Raw genomic sequence first — 19,873 nt, forward strand, 5'->3', positions numbered from 1 at the left:
CACCTTTGTCTCCTTCAGTAGAGTCTCAGATTGTGGGACCAATTTGAAAGCCAAAGGAGGGTGCTTCTCAGGAACATTCTCTCTGTCCTGCCCCTTATCTGTCTGAAGTAAAAATACAGACGAGAATTTGGCTTAAGGACTGTAGCCAGACACAAAACACAATAGGAAAAATAAGGGGTGGGGGGCAGGACCTAAAGGTTGTCAGACATTGTGTATCCTTTTGTGTACACTTTGTTTACATAATCTGCTTTGGGAGATTTGGTTTCTGATATCTCACCCCCAAATCTAGAGTATCTCACCACCTCTCTCATCAAATTAGTACTCAACATCTTTGAGGCAACTGAGCATCGTGGAAGGAGAGATTGCTCAGACACCTCTTGTGGAGTTGAGGCCAGCTTTCCCCATTTGTGGCTCCTATATGCTAATCAGCTCCCCAGAAACCCCAGTTCCGATCCTCACCTTCTTGAAATCCTACTGTTTGATGCTGAGGAAGCAGACACTCGGAGGGGATCCAAATCTGGGGCTTGTGTGAGCCAATGTCAACGTGTGTTAAAGAGATAATCTTGAAAGAGCAAGAGGAAAATGAAAAAGAGACCTCAGAAAGCAATCGCGGGAGGCAGGACAATCCTTGCTCCGACTTCACGGTCACAGCGTGCCTGCCGCCTGCCAAAGGATGCTACTGTCGAGTTGCCTTCCTCAGGGTGGTCCTACCGCTTCCAAGCTCCACCACCAGGGAAAGAGATCACAAATGTTTTCCTTTTGTGAAAGTTCTCGAACTTAAAGGGCTTAACTGCAAATTTATTTTGGCAATTTTAACATTTTTGTCAATTTTAACGTATAAATACAAGACAATTAAATAAATCGGAGAAGAAATATTGCAAAGACAAATCAGCACTCACAGAAGTGTATTACGTTATTACTGTGGTTAGTCTGGGATACAACATTCACTTGAAATATATGCAAGGGAACCTTGGCGAAAGACCTAACTAAAGGTTTTTGAAATGTTCCTAGTAAGGACATACTTGAGGCACTGCTCAAGCAGTTGTAGGTAGGAAGCAAGATAGACTCGCTATGACTAGGACCAATCAGGGTTTGATACATATGGAAACAATAGCATTGCAGGATAGTTCACTGTTCCCAATAGCTGCTCCCCCTTGTCACTATACACTCATCAAGACAATTCTTTAAAAAAAAATAATTAAAGCTCTGGCTGGGCCAGAGTGTACCAGTCATAGCAATCAACAAAGTACCATGCAGTTGCTTTTTAAAGAACAGCAATATGATTTTTTTTTAATGTACATCTCTTTTAAAAGGTAATCCTACTCTACTCCCCTTTTCTGAAAGGCTCTGGGGATTTGAGAAGTGGCAGTGTATGTATCGCTTCCACATCATGATTTTTCTACCACATGGTCTAGATTACAGTTCCTTCCCTCTCGGTGACCAAGGTATTCAGCTAAACACCTTGGTGCAGCTTCCGTAATCTGATGATTAGGGAAGAGGTCAGGAGACGGGTGTCAGTATCGGATGCTATGTACGGTTGTACAGGTGCCACCCTGAACAACGGTGCATCCGAGAGGGTGAGTGGGGCGAAAATATGGCCCTCATTCTGTTTGCCAAATCACGAGCCCATGGGGCTGTGTCTGCCCAGTGGGGGCACCTTTTTCTAACTCACTCCAAGGCACTATATGAGCTAATTGTGGCACTACCTGCTTACATTTTTCCAGTCTGGCTGGCGTCATTATTTCTTGATTTCAGTGAAGTTCCTGTATTTCACATCCCATATAATCTCCAAAAGGAGCTTTAGAGGTCACTGAATCAGCAAGGATTTTCTGAATTATCACATTAGACACAACAGCACAACCGTGATTCTACAAAGAAAGAAATTTACACAGTAGAAAATAAATACCAAAAATGGAGAAGTAAGATTTTTGACATGTGGGTCACTAGAATTTATCTTATTTACAACAAAGGCATGCACGACGAAACTCACCAACAGGCTGAAGCCAACAGTGGCTTCATATGTTATCAAAGATAACTTAGCATCTTTAACTGGGGCTGGAAATGAACTACTTTGATTTTTTAGAAATGAGTCTTATTCTTAGTGTGTTGTTTAAAACCAGTCTTCTTTTAAAATGAAGGATGAGAAACCAAATCACAAATGTCTAAGAACCATGGTATAAAGTCTTGGTTTCCTCTTCCAATAGCAACCATTGCGCTCAATTAGCTTATGCTCCTCCAGAAGTTGCTGAGTATAAAATTAGTTGATTTTCATACAACTCACATTGTGTAAAAAATAAGATTGGACATTTTCACACTGTCAAGCAACATGCTTTGATTTTAGGAAAAGGAATCACATTTGCTCAATAAAGTGTAAGCTTCCCCGCTTTGAAGTCCTTCTTAGAGCGATACGGTTTTTACCATTGCAGGAATCTTCTTTCTCATTAAACATGTGCTGTTTTCCAGTGAAATCATGGAGGCACACGTCTCCATTCTGAAGACTGAAAGAAAAACCATTCTTCTCGGTAGAAGCATTCGCTGTATGAGGAAAAACAAAATCAGCGTCATAAAGTATCCACAGAAAGCATTTTCAGGGGACAGGAGAAGATGGCGGAAGAGTAGGACGCGGAGATCACCTTCCTCCCCACAGATACATCAGAAATACATCTACACGTGGAACTGCTCCTATAGCAAGCATTTTCAAAATAAACAAACGTCACTTTATTCTTAAGTATGCACATGTAGAGCATGTCTTTTTAAAAAAAAATGTCTGATATATTGTCATATTTTATTTACTTTTCATTCCTTTCCTAAGACCACTCAAAGTAAGCAAAACAAATTGGAGAATGATTCAGAAACCAGCTCTCTATGGCAGCTTTTTTTAAATGAAACGGTCAAAATATGAAGCAAAGCAATGTTTTTGATTTTAAAAGGCCCATTTCCTAACTCTGGTTGAACATATATTGCCTTCAAGTAGTAGCGTATGTATAATTTAACTTAAGGTAATATTCTGGTCTCTCCCAAAGGTTAGCAGAGATCCCTCACAAGGTTCTCAGTTCCCTAAGATTCCTATAAAGTAAAACTTTGTACCAGAGAAACCCAGAGTGACAACAGTCCTGGCAAGAAAAGAAATCATCTCTCATACACTAAACCAGCCCCTCTGACTAAATCGGGATAAGACTGATTCCCAGGAGGAAACAACAGAGTCCAACCTCAGAGTCCACGCCAGGGAGCAGGTGGGCCTCCCCAATCCCAGGCAGGCCCTGAATTGTGTGTGTGTGTGTGTGTGTGTGTGTGTGTGTGTGTGTGTGGGCGGGGGTGGGGTGGGCACAGCTGCTGAGATCCTCTAGCTCCTTGGCACCATCTTTTTGACCGTTACACCATTTGAAGACAATGTAGAAAGCTGAATAATAAGCCCAACTGTTAGTTCCTGCCATAATTATACTAATAATGACAGTGCTGAGAACTTTATAAGAATTATCTCATTTACTACCCTACGGGATGAGTGCTATTATTATCCCCATTTCACAGACGATGGAACTAAGGTGTCAGAAAGTAAGTGCTTTGCTTAAGGTTACATGGCTCAGAAGAGAAAGAGTCAACATGTGATGTCTCTTCCAAACTGTGAGCTTGTGGCCCTGTGTACTGAGTGACACGGCTGCTAGTAGCCAAGCCTCCAAGGCATAACTGAAATAGGTAGTATTCACACACACTAGGTGACGGATGTGGCTAACACAGCTCCATCTCTGGGCATAGCGATGGGCAAGTGACTGTCCGAGGCTGCTCTTCTGATTTAGGCATTTTGGTTCGAGGACATTCTTGTGCAGGAACAATTTGACCTGGTATAATAAACAAACCGTTAAACTTCCAGCTTCTTTTTCTGTCATCCATCCCAGATCCTGATGTGCAGGTTATGTGGTATTAAACACGTGGCCATTTTGTTGACCTAAAATGTACCCCACCCTCACTGTCAGCCATGGAAAATAGCTGTGCGAAGTCGGCCACGTCAAACAGTTGTGCAAAATGTGCTGCCTCCATTCAATCTGATTCCCCGAAGGATGGCAACATATTGGCAGGCTAGGCAAGTGAGGCTTCGTCTCTGAGTTCTTTCTAGAATATGGAAAAATATGGCTTTAAGAGCCCCAAACACTTCTATCCAAACCAGTAGGTTTGACTGATACGTTGTGATTCTGAGGGATCTTGATGACTCAGCTCACACCTCTGATTTCTCTACTTTGAACTCGGTTTCTCCCACTAACTTATGAATCAGCCTTGACTGCCACTGCCTCTACTCTGTTTACCTGCACTGAGTCACTCCCGCTATAGCAACTTGGCACCGAGCCCAGCTCTCCCTCTGGTATCTACAATAAAGAGCTAAGGCCCCATGGCAACTGTTTCTCATCTGATAAGGCAATGGTTCTCAGCAACTGGGGGGCGGGGCGATCTTATTCCCCAGGGAACATTCCACAATACTGGAAGACATTTTTAGTTGTCACAGCTGGGGGGGGCGGTGAGCGGCTGGCTGCTACTGGTACCTGGTGGGTGGAGACCAGGGGTGCTGCTAGACACTCTCAAATGCACAGAACAGGCCCCACAACAGAGAGTTATCTAGCCCCAAATGTTAACTGTGCCGAGGTTGAGAAACCTTGATTTTAGAGACCTCCTCTTGTATTTTATTTATTTAAAAACAATTTTTTAAATTAATTAATTAATCTTTGGCTGCGTTGGGTCTCCATTGCTGCACGTGGGCTTTCTCTAGTTGTGGCGAGCAGGGGCTGCTCTTCATTGCGATGCCCGTGGGCTCTAGAGCACAGGCTCAGTAGTTGTGGCACACGGGCTTAGTTGCTCCGCGGCATGTGGGATCTTCCCGGACCAGGGCTCGAACCCGTGTCCCCGGCATTGGCAGGTGAATTCTTAACCACTGCGCCACCAGGGAAGTCCCTCCTCTTGTATCTTAAAAGTCTATACAAACCAGTAGGACCTCCCATCTTTGGGAGGCTAGAAAATTATCTGGTAAGTATATGAACCTTCTCACAAATTTATCTGAATTTGTCAAGCAAATAACTAATATTCTAAAATGATAAGTAAAGGCAAATTCTCCAGGAAAGGAGAAAGTATACCAGCAGAATTTAAGTTTTTATAAAAATGCAAAAGACATATTAAGAAGCCAAAGAAGAGAGAAACAGATAAGTTTTTATGAGTAATGAACTGCCCAGTCTTATGAAAGAAAGAAAACGTAATGGAAGTTCTAGCTAGAAATGTCACAATTAATGAGTAAAGGAGGCACAGCAGCAATGATCTGTATGTATATTGGAGACATATATAGTCACCAATACAGGTCACAATTCATCTTCCAGTATTTTATATATTCATGGGGATTTGGGCACTGTCACAAGGCAGCCACGCTGTGGAAAAGAATGAACAAACATGACAAGCAAAAAATAGGAAGGTTTAAAAGTGTTGAAGATGTGTATAATTATAGATATACTGAAAAACTGATATAGTCTTACTGAGTATTTTAGGTACTGCTTGCACAGAAACAGCATAGGACTGAAGTCTTTGGGCAATACTTAAGTCAGGATTTGCCACATTAAAACTTTTAGGTCGTCATCAATTCCCATCGTGAAAACTTAAATCTTTAAAAAAAAACAACCCCTAAATCTTAAAAAAAAAAACTGCTCTAAAACGAATGAACTTGGATTAATAAACTTTCTCTTTTATAAGAGAACCACATTTTGATCCACTAGTCATACATGTAATTATACACTTTGCTTAGCAAAAATGCCATTAAAGGATAAAAGTGCTTTAATACAACAAACACTAGCTTGAGAAATACTATATTGAGACATAACGTACCATTTCCGCTCGTGAGTCCTGAGCAATCATTATTCACTAGCAGCGTGGTGGACTGGGTGGAGTTACTGTTTGACTGTAAGGAATTTGAAGAGCTCGAGACTCCTTGGTTTACAGTCTGCTTCTTTAAACCATTAGTAGCAGTTTTACTCCAGTCTACAGTAGGGTAAGCATTACAGAAAAACAGGGCAGAATGTTGAAACTCAGATGCAGGAGACAGGTCACAGCATAACTCGTTCTAAGCAACTGATCTCTCGCTTCCAGATCTTACAGAGAATCCCACATTTCACAGGTTGGTGTGATAAAATGTATTTTCATTTAAGACTGTATACATTCGTCCTTTAAATGACTGCCTGGTTGAAAGTAACCTATGTTCTCTGGGAACTAAAGGCCAAGCTAATTTGATTGTGTCTATAAATATCCTCTGAATTAGGTAATATTTCAGAGCCAAGGACTGTCTTCACAAGAACACAAATCGACCTGCTGTGATGACTAATGGCTCTTCAATCCAGGCAAATGATGGAACTCTAGGTACTGCCATTTTCCAATCTTGTGCAACCAGATCTTTGCAATACTGCAAAGTCTGTATTCATGGGTAATATTTATGCAAAAGGAATTTAGATTTTCAAAGAGTACTTCGTTTTTCTTATTTTCTTAAAAATGAGCTATTTGCTCTATAACCCAGGAGGGCATAGCTGAAAATAACTTCAAAATAACCAAATGTATGCTAAGGCTTATATATAAAGTCTGGCCCAATAACAAATAAATGAAGTCACTGACAACCAGGACCTGTGGAAAAAAGGTTGAGTCAAGACTTAAAAAGTTAGGGAGGTAAATATTAAAAATTTCTTTGGACAAATGGAAAGCATGCACTCGAAAGGAAATGAATTCTAAAAATTTCACTGTTGCTTCATTCAGGAAGCAGCCAGGCCACTAATTCTATTGCTCACTAAGTTCCCAGATGTGAGTAATTGGTTTTTAATTCACTAGGTTTTTTCCCCTAATGTTCACAATGGATATTTTGTGTTGAGCAGGCTCCATTCATTGATTTCCAGACCCGATATTCCTTTGGCATTAATTGCTTTGGATCTTAGCTTATACAATCTTTTCCTCAAGCTTTAAGGGAAGGAGAAAAAGTAAGGTAAATATGTACCAGAATTTTCAGCCAGTCGTAACTTTCCACAACACAGATACCGTCTCCACTGCTTTCTGACGTTCTCTTTTGCTACACAGTAAAAGATGAATATGAAAAATCCTATGGGGAGGGGGGGAAAAACATAACACAATGAATTCCAAACTAAGACTTGAATGTCATGAGCTTACTCTGCACAAAAGATAAAACCTTTGGCAGCCATAGGCAAAATGAAATTTTGCAGATTGAAAATAAAGCCTGAAGTCCTGGGAAAGTTTAATCTCGAAAGGCACCCTGGGAGGACTCTCTTTGTAAGATTAAAAAAATACTTGTAAAAAGAATATCACTCCATATGTCCAAACTTAAACTCACTGTCTCACCTCTCACATCCTGTCATTGGCCTTCCCTATCTTTGGAATTACGAGCCATCTACCCAGGATGCCAGCTCAGACCTAGGCTCTGCCAACTAAAGAATGTTGCTGGCCATCCAGCTCTACAAGGATCGAGTCATAAGCCACTGCAGTCACTGACATTCAACACACCCTAAAAGGGTTTCAGGATGGAGATCAGGCATGAGGCGCTCTGTGCTCGGGGAAAACTGGTAGAAAAGGCCTTCGGATGGTTAGGTATTTTCAGGAGAAAATTTTAGGAACCCAGTTTCTTGCATCTTCCCACACTTAGAAAAGCACTAAAAGCATTAACTAAGATATCTGTGCCTTGTGACAAGCAGTAACCTTCTGCCGAGATGTGTGCTTGACTGTACATACCCCTTCTCCAAACTCACACATATGCTGATCTCCCCCCTTACCTCTTCGGAGCAGTTCTTCAGAGCTTTCTGAGCGGCTCTCTCCCGGACTCTATTCCCCCAAAGAAAATTGAAACTCCCAGCTCTCACATTGTGCTTTTTTTTTTTTTTTTTAATATTTATTTATTTGGCTGTACCAGGGCTTAGTTGCGGCAGGTGGGATCTAGTTCCCTGACCAGGGATTGAACCCAGGGCCCCTGCATCGGGAGTGCAGAGTCTTAACCACCGGGCCACCAGGGAAGTCCCTGTGCTTTTTTAATTTCAGTCCACAGCTCCTACCTCCCCGTCCCTCCATATGCGTAATTGATTTCCAAGTTCTGTCAAATGCCATCTCCTCCTTTGTCTCACACCCCTCCCTCCTTCTCTCCAGTCCACAGCCATATCCCTTCCCTGGGCCTTCCTGCGAAGCCTGGGGCACTGCGGCCATAGCCTTGTCTACCTTCCAGCCTCCCGAAGCCTGGGGCACTGCGGCCATAGCCTTGTCTACCTTCCAGCCTCCCTGTGACAGGCTCAAGGAAATTCTCCAGTGGTGTCCTGGCCACAACACTACAGACGGGAAAAGGCCCTCAGGCTCTGCCTCCACCCCCCACTGCATGCAGGCGCAGGGCTCCCCACACAGCCCCCTCGCTACCACTCCCCAAGGCTTTGAACGCGAACAAATATTAGCAGAATGAATGGGCGAATTGAGTTCTCCCTCCCCCCAGCCCCCAATCTATCTACTTTAAAACCTTCATGTTAAAATATCAGGTTTGCCTCTAGTAGGGTACACGTGCCCAGCCTGAAGACTGATATCTCGAGTACTGCACACCTTTGTCCACCTGCCACCCTGGGCAGCTACACTTGGTTGCATTAGGGGAGACATCAAAATGGGGGTACCCAAGGCCCAAATCAGAACCTGTATACATCTCTCCTTTTATCAACCCCAAAGCCCTGTGAATTAGGCTTTAGTTCCCTTTTATAAATGAAACAACACATTCTTTCTGTCCACTCATATTCTAATGAGAAGTCATTCTAGGGAAATGAAAAAGAGGCAGGTTCAGTTTCCATGGTAAATATGCGAGGGGAGGTACCTTGCTTTCATGTTTACGATTAGTGTGATTTGGGCATATATTTTTTCTCTTTAAAATAAGTGTCTCTTACTTTTAGCATGCCATTGTTGGCAAATAAAACTCTTATAAGTTGTCCAACACCTGGATATACCAGTTCAGGAACTGTACATTGTAGGTAAAAATGAACAACTGTATGTACCCAGCAAGCACGTTAACTGGCTTCCTCCGAATAAAATAAGAACCGGTAGCCAAATTAGGCATTTGAATTCAATCTCAGGTTAATGAACTATATTGCCTGAAAGAACTACAGGAGAATGCTCTGGGAGCTAAAAGCCACCAGCAAAAGATGAAAACGAGTGGATGAGAATGCAATTAAAGGCATCAACACAGAGGATTTGGAGTAAAAGGAAACCAAGGGACACGAATGATTGTTATTGTAACGTAAACTTATTAGCCTGCTCCGCTTTTAATGCCAAAGTGCGTCCGTGAAAAATTAATCACAGCTGGGACTTCCCTGGTGGCACAGTGGTTAAGAATCTGCCTGCCAATGCAGGGGACATGGGTTCGATCCCTGGTCTGGGAAGATCCCACATGCTGCAGAGCAACTAAGCCCGTGCGCCACAACTACTGAGCCTGCACTCTAGAGCCCGTGCTCCGCAACAAGACAAGCCCGGGCACCACAGCGAAGAGTAGCCCCCGCTCGCCGCAACTAGAGAAAGCCCGTGTGCAGCAACGAAGACACAACCAACCAAAAAAAGAAAAAAAATTAATCACAGCTGACAACTCTTTTATAATGCTGATCTAGAAGAATGAGTAATTTGCTTTCCTAAAGAATACAATGAGACCAAAGGGAAAAAAAAAAAGAATACAATGGAAGAGGGCTCCCAAATGACTGCGGCTGGGCTTCCTTAACTAAGGGGAAGCTCCGAGGTCAAGGGTCACCCACAGAGCCTGCCCTTCCCGCTGCATGTCAGGGCAGAGCAACTGCGTGGGATTAAGCACTGGGCCAGGCTGCTGCCATTGACTTCACATTTATCATTGTCTTCAAATCAAACACAGACCTAGGAGGTCAGAGTGGTGAGACCTCACGGGGACACTTATGGGTATGTGCACTTTTCTGTATGCATGTTCTACTTCAATAAAAAAGTTAAAGGAAAAAAAGGTAAGGAACCCGGTGAAGGAAGAGTGAGTGACTCTCCCAGAAACAGTTCCCTGGTAGGTTCCCCTTGATATGTTTGTTCCCTCCCAGAAGGTAGTGACGGATAAGGAGGAAAAAAGGACCACTTCTTGAATTTAACGAATTTAGCCTTTCTTCCAAGGCTCTCAGAGCACCCTTTCTCAAAGTTAAATCTGTTTTTCCATGATTATATCTTAAGCTACTAAGTAAGCCACTTTGCAGATACTCTAACTTTTAGTAGCAATATTTTTCAGTTCGACTGGGTCATTCAGTGTGTATTTAGTGCTGTAGAGCTTACCTTGTAACGTGTTAAAGATGGCAAAGAGATACATGAAGGTGACATTAACTGGTCCCCAGGCAAAGAAGGCAAAGCCCCAAGTAATTCCTAGTAAAAACGTAAGGCCAGCGACACTCCTGAGATCTTGAATACTGGTTTTTCGTTGGGCTCCCAGTTGCTTCTTCTTTTTAATTCGAAAAAGTTGAACCAGGACCACAATGAACATGCTGACGTTCAGCAAAAATATCACACAGAAATATCCCACAACCGTAATATAGAATACAGCATTGCTGTTGATCCAGCAACTGGAATTGGGGGGAAAAAACAGGGAAAACATATTATGGTTTTTTTTGCTGAAATATGGTTCAAAATGATAACAATGAATCTATATTGTTTTACTGAAACATTTTCCTACAATTACAAGAGAAAAAAAAGATAAAACCTCTGATCTCTACAGCCATTTATAGCTCTAGGGGAAAAACTCCAAGAGGGTTTATTTTAGGACACTTGGTGATTGAAAGTATTTAAAAAATATTCTTTGAAGACATTAAAAGATCTTATCCCCTTTAGATCCTAGTAACTCTATTCCATGAGTCTTTACTAACATAGTGTAGCTGGTATTTTATTTTTATCAGAGGCTTATAAAAGTATTTTTGAAATACTTCCTCCTAATTCATTTTTTTAATACTTACACAGTAGCATGGCTTTTCTAACTAGCTGATCTCATTACATATAGAACTGCAAAGCCTGCTGTAAATGTTACTGGATTTTATTAGGATGAGAGCCAGTTGATATGCTGATTAGAGCCTCCATTTTCTTGGAGAATTCTGCTTTCCAGTTCACTTAACATTCCGAGGGGGGCTTTGTACTCACAAGTCATCAGGTGACCCGTTGGGGAATTTCCCATAGGATCCAAGTCCATAGTTATCTGGAGATATAATCAGGACAATGGTCACAACCACAGCTGGTACCCCTGGAAGATGGGAAACATTGGTCACACACAGTTCTAATAACCAAAGGTGGTGAGAAGAAAGAATAGAGATCACGTTCTATTTTCTTCTGAAATAGCAGAGACTGGTGAGCTGTTCACCAAACCCAGTTTCTCTTCCTCCCGGCATGTGGCTGGCCGTCTCCCAGCCTCTCTTACAGCTAGGTGTATGTGGCTACTTGACTAAGTCTTGGCCAATGGAACATGGACAGAAGTGATTTGCTCCACCTCTTGGCCTAGCCCATAAAAACCTCCAGTGAGATTCTCTACTCTTTTCTCCCAAATTCAGAGCGACCTTGGAAGCCCTGTCTTGAGGCAGAGTCTCCAGCAGCTTGGCTCCTGAAAAATCACAAGACCAGAGACCCCTCCACTTCTGCTAACTGGACTGCACATGAGTAAGAAATGACCTGCTCCTGACATTTCAGGGTTTGTCTGCTATGGTAGCTAGTGTTAGCCTTAACTTACACCCATCTGGAATGTAATTTTAAGGGTCAGGTGGCAGGCAAAGTGAAGGACTCCAAAATATACACCAAAGAATCAACCTGTTAGGGTTACCAGCAACTTCTGGAAAAACTTCCATTATGAACCCCAAAGTCCTCAACTGATTATCTGGAACCCGTTGATGGACTGAGATGCCTGACCTGATTGATTTGGGGGTGTTGATTGCCACTACACTGGCTCTCTCACTGGCTCTCCCAGGGCGCTTGGGCTAAGAGGAAGCATAATGAAAAGGCTCCTCTCCGCTTAAAGTGACCTTGGGCTGGGAAGGAGTCCGTCTCACCCCTCTACCCCATCACTCCCCACCCCACGCTGACACTTCACACTCTGTGCACACAGACCAGCCTGGCATACAATCTCAAGGCTCTGGTAAATAAAAAACAATTCCTTCTCACAGCCAGGTTGGGCTACCTGGTACCATCTAACATAATATTTCATTTAATTCTTTTGTATTTGTACCTTACGGAGACCCTGACATATGGTGACTTCCTAAGCGAGACACCTTCCTAAAAAGAAAATACTGGGGGTGTGGAGCTTTTCCTTGACAAGGGAATCTGACCATTCAGGATTGTACAAAGAAGACGGAATCCGTGCCCAAGATCAGAGGCAGGGATTTCTTTTTCTGGGAATAAGTGACTTTCTAGAAAGGTGTTGTTCTTCACAAAGATATAATAACAAGCAGGATGACAAGGGAGGAAAAGGGTCTGCAATCCTATTGCATAGGGAATATCTGAAGGAATATTTATTTAATATACATATATTTTAAAATATCTTTTGATGTAGACCATTTTTAAAGTCTTTATTGAATTTGTCACAATATCACTTCTGTTTTTTGTTTTTTTTGGCCCGAGGCATGTGGGATCTTAGCTCCCCAACCAGGGATTGAACCTGCACCCCCTGCATTGGAGGCGAAGTCTTAGCCACTGGACCGCCAGGGGAAGTCCCTGAAGGAATATTTAGCCTGAAGAAGAGGAGGGAGTCCGGGAGGGATGGCGGCTATAATACAGTGGAAGGGATATGCATAAGAAATTAGAGGGCTTCCCTGGTGGCGCAGTGGTTGAGAGTCCGCCTGCCGATGCAGGGGACACGGGTTCGTGCCCCAGTCCGGGAGGATCCCACATGCCGTGGAGCGGCTGGTCCCGTGAGCCATGGCCGCTGAGCCTGCGGGTCCGGAGCCTGTGCTCCGCAACGGGAGAGGCCTTGGCAGTGAGAGGCCCGCGTACCGCAAAAAAAAAAAAAGGAAATTAGAAAGCCAGCCTCGGCTGTTCTCGAGCTGTGGAAATTAGGGTAAATTACGTCATCACTTTGAGCCGGGTTCTTCACCTGGTATTAGCAGTAACTGCCTTGCTAACTTCACTGACTTGTCTCTTATGGGGTTACTTGTGTGAAAATACATTGAGAAATAGAGCATTATACATATACATTACATGTAGATTATCTAAAGGACTCTTTGGCAGAAGAGGTATCAGCTTCTTATTTTTTCTCCTGAGAGAGCAAAACCAAGACCGCTGGAGTGCCACCAGAGAGCCAAGTGAACTTAATGGAAAAACAGACCTGCGGAGCTTTAGAAGATGGGCATTGGCTGCCTTGTAAGGTATTAAAAACGAGACAACAGGCCCAAAATGGATTCGCTTATGCTAGCCACAGGTCACCAAACTGAGACTTAACTCCATTACAGAGTTAAGTCTTCGGCTCTCCCAGAAATGGAATCTTAAACCAGTCAATCCGAAATCACCTTATCAGCACTAGGTAGGTAACCTGCCTGATAGACCCCTGCCACCCCTGAAGGAAAGTAACCTTGCAATAACCAACCCGCTTTATTGCCCAGAATGACTTCCTTATTCCTGCTTCCTTCTGCCTATAAAAAGTCTTTCACTTGGTACAGCTCCTCAGAGCCCCTTTCTATCTGCTAGACGGGATGCTGCCCGATTCATGAGTTGTGAATTAAGCCAGTAAGATCTTTCAAATGTACTCAGCTGAATTTTGTTTCTTAATGGAGGTAATGAGCTCCCCTACAATAGAAAAATTCAAGCAGAGGTTAAATTATCTTTAGTCAAGGGTAAGTCAAGTCCAGGAGGCTCCTACATTTGGTGGGGAGTTGAATGAATAAACCTTCAAGATCTTGGGGGCGTCTAAGACTTTGTGATCCACCACTGACAGGTGGCATGATCTGAAATACCGGGCCGGTGTGGTGATGAAGTTACATTAGGTTTTATCTGTACGTTCTCTCGCTCTGCCCTGCTGAGCACACTGTCGTGCACATGTGTGAATCTGGGAGGTACAGAGCAGAGTGAGGCTGGCTGGGAGCTTGGGGACTGACAGTCTGGCCTCATTATCGCCAAGCTAATATTTTCAATTGATTGAGCACCTTCTGTGCCAGCCCCAGTTCTAGTTACTGGAGATACAAAGAGGATTCATAGCCCTAACCTCAGAGTGCTGTGGTCATAACCAAGCCAGGGTAAATATACAGGTGTTCTAGAAAGAGACTTGACGAGGTTGCTCTCTGGGCAGTGAAACATGAAAAGGAGAATAAAGCTGTTTTAGAAACCTGCCAAGTATGACCTGCTTCATCAATGTCTCTATCTGATTAAAAATCAAAACACTGGAGAAAAAGCAGAGAAAACCCAGGCACTGTGTGAGCAAAAATTATACGTACCCCAACCAACAATGCAGAATTTAAGGATGTATTTTCGGATGTAAGTATTAAACACTTTGACAAGGGCCAGGTACATATGGAATGCTTCCAGGCCCATCCAAGTGAACGAGACCAAGAGAAAATAATGCAGAAATATAGCCACTGAGATGCAGAGGCCTCTTATGTCATACAAAGCAATCCACGAGTCCAAGAGGAACACCAGGTTCAGCAGCAGCAGAGCTGCACACAGCTGGATGAGGATTTTGGAAGGGTAATCCCTCCGGATCTTTCTAAAAGGAAAGGACAAAAAAAGAATTAGCATCACAATCTGCCAACGTTTATGTGAACATATCTGTGTTCTAAGCAATTTATTTGTATTTTTTGGTAAATGTCTATATGTATAAATTTCGTCTCTTTGAGCGTGGGTGTGTATGTGTGTGGGGGGGGAGGCATTAAAGCCAACAATAACAACAAAGGGAAAATCGAAACCGAATCGTCTGTGATAACCATATGGAAAATTCATGTTTATATTTCAGTGGAACCTTTTAATACATGCCGACTATTGACCCATCCTTTCAAATAGTTTGTAGTGGAATCTTCTGAGCACCCACCTCCACTTCTCCCAAACGACTTCTAGAAGCATTGTGCTGCTTCTCATACAACAGGCTCCTCTATTCAGATCTTCAAAAAGCCAGATTCTCCTCTTGTGTTAGTAGTTAAAATGAGATCATGGAAAGAAGAGTTCAAACTATATAAATGAAACAGCCGTAGGAAAATACAGCTAACTGACGGCATGCACATGTTTATGCGCGTGAAATTAGATCCGGTGAGATCATTCTGAGTAATGGTCGGCCTTCTAGTAATTTAGTCTCATTAATCGTATTTCCAAAGGTCCACTAGAAGATCTGTAGTCACAGCTGGACCCTAAGTTTGGCACTAAAAGTAAATTTGTGCATTTCCTGATCAGTGTCCAAAATCCAAATCCCAGAACTTACGTATTATTTCATTTAGTTAATGCAATAAAAGTGCCTATATTTCTTTTCCGACAGAATTTATTGGAATCCCCCCCAGAAGTGACCAAAGGGACCCTTCTGATAAGCCAAGAAGGAGATGCTGTCATTTGGAATGTCACTCTTGCTTTGACCTACAAAGCCACACTCACTGAGTATCTGTATTTTTCAGTGACACTTGATACACTTTATTCTTCTTCATCCCCACACCCGTTAATGCATTGAATCTTTTGTGTTTGCTCACTATTATTTAGAAACTTAACATATTAAACACAGCTCTTGTGCTGTACATGGAGCTATGGTCTACTTCACATTGTAAGCTCTTGGGTTTCGGGGTCTGCATCCATCTTTCATTTCTCACTTAATGTCAGCTAGGTACCAGGCATCATTTTAGGGTACAAGGATGATTAAGACACAACCCCTGCCTTCAGTGAGGGCACGAACTAGTGGAAGGAAGGAAGTACATAAACCAAAAAGTCCCATGAAGTTTTACATATAGGTGGCCCCACTAGATGGGTGGACAGGATAAGCTAGGCCGAGGAGCATGCTTAATTAATTAATACACTTTGGCAATTGAGGTGCCATGTCATATAATCCAAGTTTCCAGTTGTGGATACTCACTCAAAGGCTATGTAGGTTACAAGAGTAACTGACAAAAAAATTGATGAAAGCCCACAACCAATATAGGTGATAAATGTCAGGGCCATTATCTGAGCCGGTGGCAAGGATGTTCGAGACAAGTCCTGGAAAATAAAATATTGCTTTCAAGACCAAATATTTTTAAATAAATAACAGAGTCATAATTTACATTTATTGGGTATTCAGGTACCCGTCCATAGTTCGTTCAACAAACCTACAAGATAGGCGCAATTATTATCATCATGTAAAGATAATAAAACTGAGGCCCAGAGAGGATAAGTAATTTGCCAAGGGTCACACAGCTACAAAGTAGAGGAGCCAGGATCCAAATTCAGGTCTGGCCGACTCCAAAGCCCATGTACTTGATCACTGCATTATGGTGCACTGGAAAAGCACCAGGCTAGACGTCAAAAGACTTGAATTTGGCTTCCGGCTCTTATATTTCTTAGTTCTATGACTGTAGACAATTACCTAACAAGTGAGTCTTGATTCTGACTTCATTAATATGAAAATAACAACTCCCTATTCTACCTATCTTGCTGGATTGTTGGGAAGATTAAATAAAATAATTTATGTCAAATGTTTTATAAAATTTTAAAGTGCATTAAAACTATTTTATTACCCATTTTAATCTGAATTCCCTAGTCCTCTTATAGCTATCTTAAAAAGAAAAACTTAAATGTAAAAATAGAATGCGAAAAAATACTTCTACGTTCAAGTATTTTCCTTCAAGTACATTTGCTTATTAGAAGAGTCATTTCATTGGTCTATAACTTTGCCACAATATCATGAAACCTGCTGATCTATCAAAGTTATCCATCAGATTAGACATCATGGTATGATCCCCAGCTAACCCTCAGACCCAAATCTAAGGCCAGGTAGAGTGGGGATATTACCAGTAGGACGCCGAAGCTTGTAAGGTGGCTGCAGGTACAGGTGGTTTCATTTAGCCTCCTGTCTTTGACAGAGCAGCCATCAGATGACCAGCCTCCTCTGCCACCTGTTGGCATTGGAAAGAGTGTCTGCCCCGTCAGCAAAGCCACTGCGCAAATCACTGCTCCTCCCTCCCTGCTCCCCCTCCCCTTCCCACTCAAGACTGAAAAAGTTACGTCTGGAACCTACCGTTTCTGCCCAAGTCCCAAAATACACATCTCACTGTTAAGTCATCCTGTAACAGAAAGATAAACTACAAATAATTAATTTACAGAACTGAAAAAACTGGAAAGCGATTAGAAAAAAAACGGTATTTTAAAATTTCAGAATTTTAGGAGAGTTCTTATTTTACACTGGTCTCTAGAAGCAAGTGAGTCTCATATACGTCAGCACTTAAACTCAGCAATTGTGCATAGGAATCACCTTGAGGCCTTGCTAAAAGGCACATTCTGATTCAGTGGGTCTGGGGTGGGGCCTGAGAGTCTGCATTTCTAGCAAGTTCCCAGGTGATGCTGATGCTGCAGGTCTGCAAACCACACTTTGAGCAGCGAGGTCATAGATGATGCTCAATGTGAACTGAACCAAGATGCTTTCTCTTTGGAGGTGAGAATCAGACCTGTAGCCGCAGATATAAAGCACTGAAAACTGGCAAGAAGAGCTTGCTTTTTACACTGCTCCTTCTTGGAAATTAGGAAGGCAGTTATTAGGCATGTTAAAACCCAACGGAGTGACTATGTGATTCTAGTCTTACACGCTGCCCTAACTGGGTCTAAGGATCTGCTGAATCTACTTTTTTCAGGCAAAGTCTTACAGCCATAGTTTGCATGAGGTGTTTCTGGTCAATGAACAGACCAGACAGGCCCCGCCCACCTGGCTCCGGTGGATGTGCTTTAATGTAACCGTCACGTTTCTTGTCAAATTCTTGACTGTCAGGTTCGCCACGCTCGAGGAAATGACATAGCTGATCAGAGAGAGGTTCTCCAAGGCAGGGTCCTAGCACACCAAAGAATCAACAAGATGGCAAGGGAAAATGAAATGTTATCAGAGAATTTTAGAGCTAGACGGGACCCTAAGGACTATTTAGTCCACACTGGTTTATTTTACTACCTAGGTCAGGAATTCAGGGGCAGGGAGTAAAGTGACTTTCCCAAGGACCATAATGAGAGGCAGAGCTTATTCCACTATACAATGCTCTAAATGCTGAGTTAAATTTCACAGATTGACACAACGAGACCCTCATGAATCTTAAAGGGAACATAACATTAAGCCATTTAAGCTGTGTGTTCCTGAGCAAGTTACTTAACCTCTCTGTGCCTCCATAGCCTCATCTGTAAAACTGGGATAATTCAATAGTTCCTCCCTCATGATGTTGTTGAGAGGATTAGAGTTAACATTTCTAAGTGCTTATGATACTACACGGCAGGTGATAAATGCTATGTGAGTGTCAGTTATTGTTATTTATCCTCAGCAGCATCATTAGGTCCTGTTTAAAAATAAACTACAGGGTTTCCCTGGTGGCGCAGTAGTTGAGAGTCCGCCTGCCGATGCAGGGGACACGGATTCGTGCCCCGGTCTGGGTAGATCCCACATGCCGCGGAGCGGCTGGGCCCGTGAGCCATGGCCACTGAGCCTGCGCGTCCGGAGCCTGTGCTCCGCAACGGGAGAGGCCACAACAGTGAAGGGCCCGCATACCGCAAAAAAAAAAAAAAAAAAAAAAGAGAGAGAGAAAAAAATAAACTACAGCTTTTCAGCAATTCATGTGACTTATAGCAGGCTTAAGAATATGTGAGGATTAAAAGAAATAAAACTCCCTCAGGCCCCTCCAAAACCGAAACCAAAAGCAATTAGAGGCAACTTTACCTGAAACAGGGCAGGTGTTTCAAAAAAGTTGAACTGCACCCTGGAAGCCAGCTCCACATCATTAGCTGGTAAATTACTCATCAGCGAAGAAGGCAGAGTAATAACACCAATACTATTCTCAGGAGCCTGAGTTTCCAGAGAAACCTGAAAATCAAGTAAAAGATCATAAAGACACCTGGGGCTAGTATAATGAAGAGATGGAAAACACGACACCTAATTAAGATGGAGGATCCTGTAAGGGCATTTATTTGTGGTGTCTCTATGTACAATTGGTTCTTCTTTTTTCTCTGACTGCTATGAAATTAGAGGATGTGTAATAGGGAGATGAGGCCTTGGAGCAGGAAAGGAAACATTTTAAGGATAAAGGATATACAGAAACAGAAAGTGCAGGATACTATATGTCAATTATATCTCAATAAAGCTAGGGTGGGAGGGGAGAAAGTTCAGGATAACTGCAGACCCCAAGGAAACCACAGCAGCAGACACACCAACTTGGTGACCTGTTAGGGCAAAGTCATCATAGAACCACATGCACTAAACTTGTAAAGGGAAGACTAGACAAATTAAGTTCAAAGGCGAGACTTGGTTTTACTTGCAGGTTTCCAGTCCCCAATCCCTCTAAAAGAAAACACTAGAAGCAGGATTGATATACAGCACCACTATTCACACCAGTGTAGTCGTAACACTTGTTAAAATATTGAAATGGGGACTTCCCTGGTGGCGCAGTGGTTAAGAATCCGCCTGCCAATGCAGGGGACATGGGTTCGAGCCCTGGTCCAGGAAGATCCCACATGTGACGGAGCAACTAAGCCCGTGCGCCACAACTACTGAGCCTGCGCTCTAGAGCCTGCAAGCCACAACTACTGAGCCCACGTGCCACAACTACTGAAGCCCGTGCTCCGCAACAAAAGAAGCCACCGCAATGAGAAGCCCGCGCACTGCAACGAAGAGTAGCCCCCACTTGCCGCAACTAGAGAAAGCCCGCGCGCAGCAACGAAGACCCAATGCAGCCAAAAATAA

At 42.9% G+C, this 19,873-nt stretch overlaps 1 protein-coding gene across 20 annotated transcripts in view; it reads right to left on the bottom strand.

Annotated features, from left to right (window-relative positions):
* Nucleotides 1-774: 774 nt before the first annotated feature.
* ADGRG2 (adhesion G protein-coupled receptor G2) overlaps nucleotides 775-19,873 on the bottom strand; it is a 183,372-nt gene continuing 164,273 nt past the window's right edge. For 19 of the 20 annotated variants that reach the window (XM_027099697.1, XM_027099695.1, XM_027099694.1 and 16 more), the window contains 11 exons: nucleotides 18,854-18,997; nucleotides 17,864-17,986; nucleotides 17,183-17,228; nucleotides 16,957-17,060; nucleotides 16,043-16,164; nucleotides 14,433-14,701; nucleotides 11,164-11,263; nucleotides 10,312-10,595; nucleotides 7,004-7,105; nucleotides 5,854-6,006; nucleotides 775-2,535 (listed from right to left, as the gene is read on the bottom strand). In XM_027099697.1, the coding sequence (XP_026955498.1) occupies nucleotides 2,351-2,535; nucleotides 5,854-6,006; nucleotides 7,004-7,105; nucleotides 10,312-10,595; nucleotides 11,164-11,263; nucleotides 14,433-14,701; nucleotides 16,043-16,164; nucleotides 16,957-17,060; nucleotides 17,183-17,228; nucleotides 17,864-17,986; nucleotides 18,854-18,997 (1,632 nt within the window). In that variant the 3' untranslated portion in view covers nucleotides 775-2,350. The remainder of the gene's footprint in view (nucleotides 2,536-5,853; nucleotides 6,007-7,003; nucleotides 7,106-10,311; nucleotides 10,596-11,163; nucleotides 11,264-14,432; nucleotides 14,702-16,042; nucleotides 16,165-16,956; nucleotides 17,061-17,182; nucleotides 17,229-17,863; nucleotides 17,987-18,853; nucleotides 18,998-19,873) is intronic. The other variant, XM_027099715.1, reaches the window with a different exon arrangement.

The sequence above is a fragment of the Aethalodelphis obliquidens genome, unplaced genomic scaffold, assembly GCF_003676395.1.
Source record: "Aethalodelphis obliquidens isolate GAN/ISIS:26980383/991018 unplaced genomic scaffold, ASM367639v1 scaffold137, whole genome shotgun sequence".
NCBI lineage: Eukaryota > Metazoa > Chordata > Mammalia > Artiodactyla > Delphinidae > Aethalodelphis > Aethalodelphis obliquidens.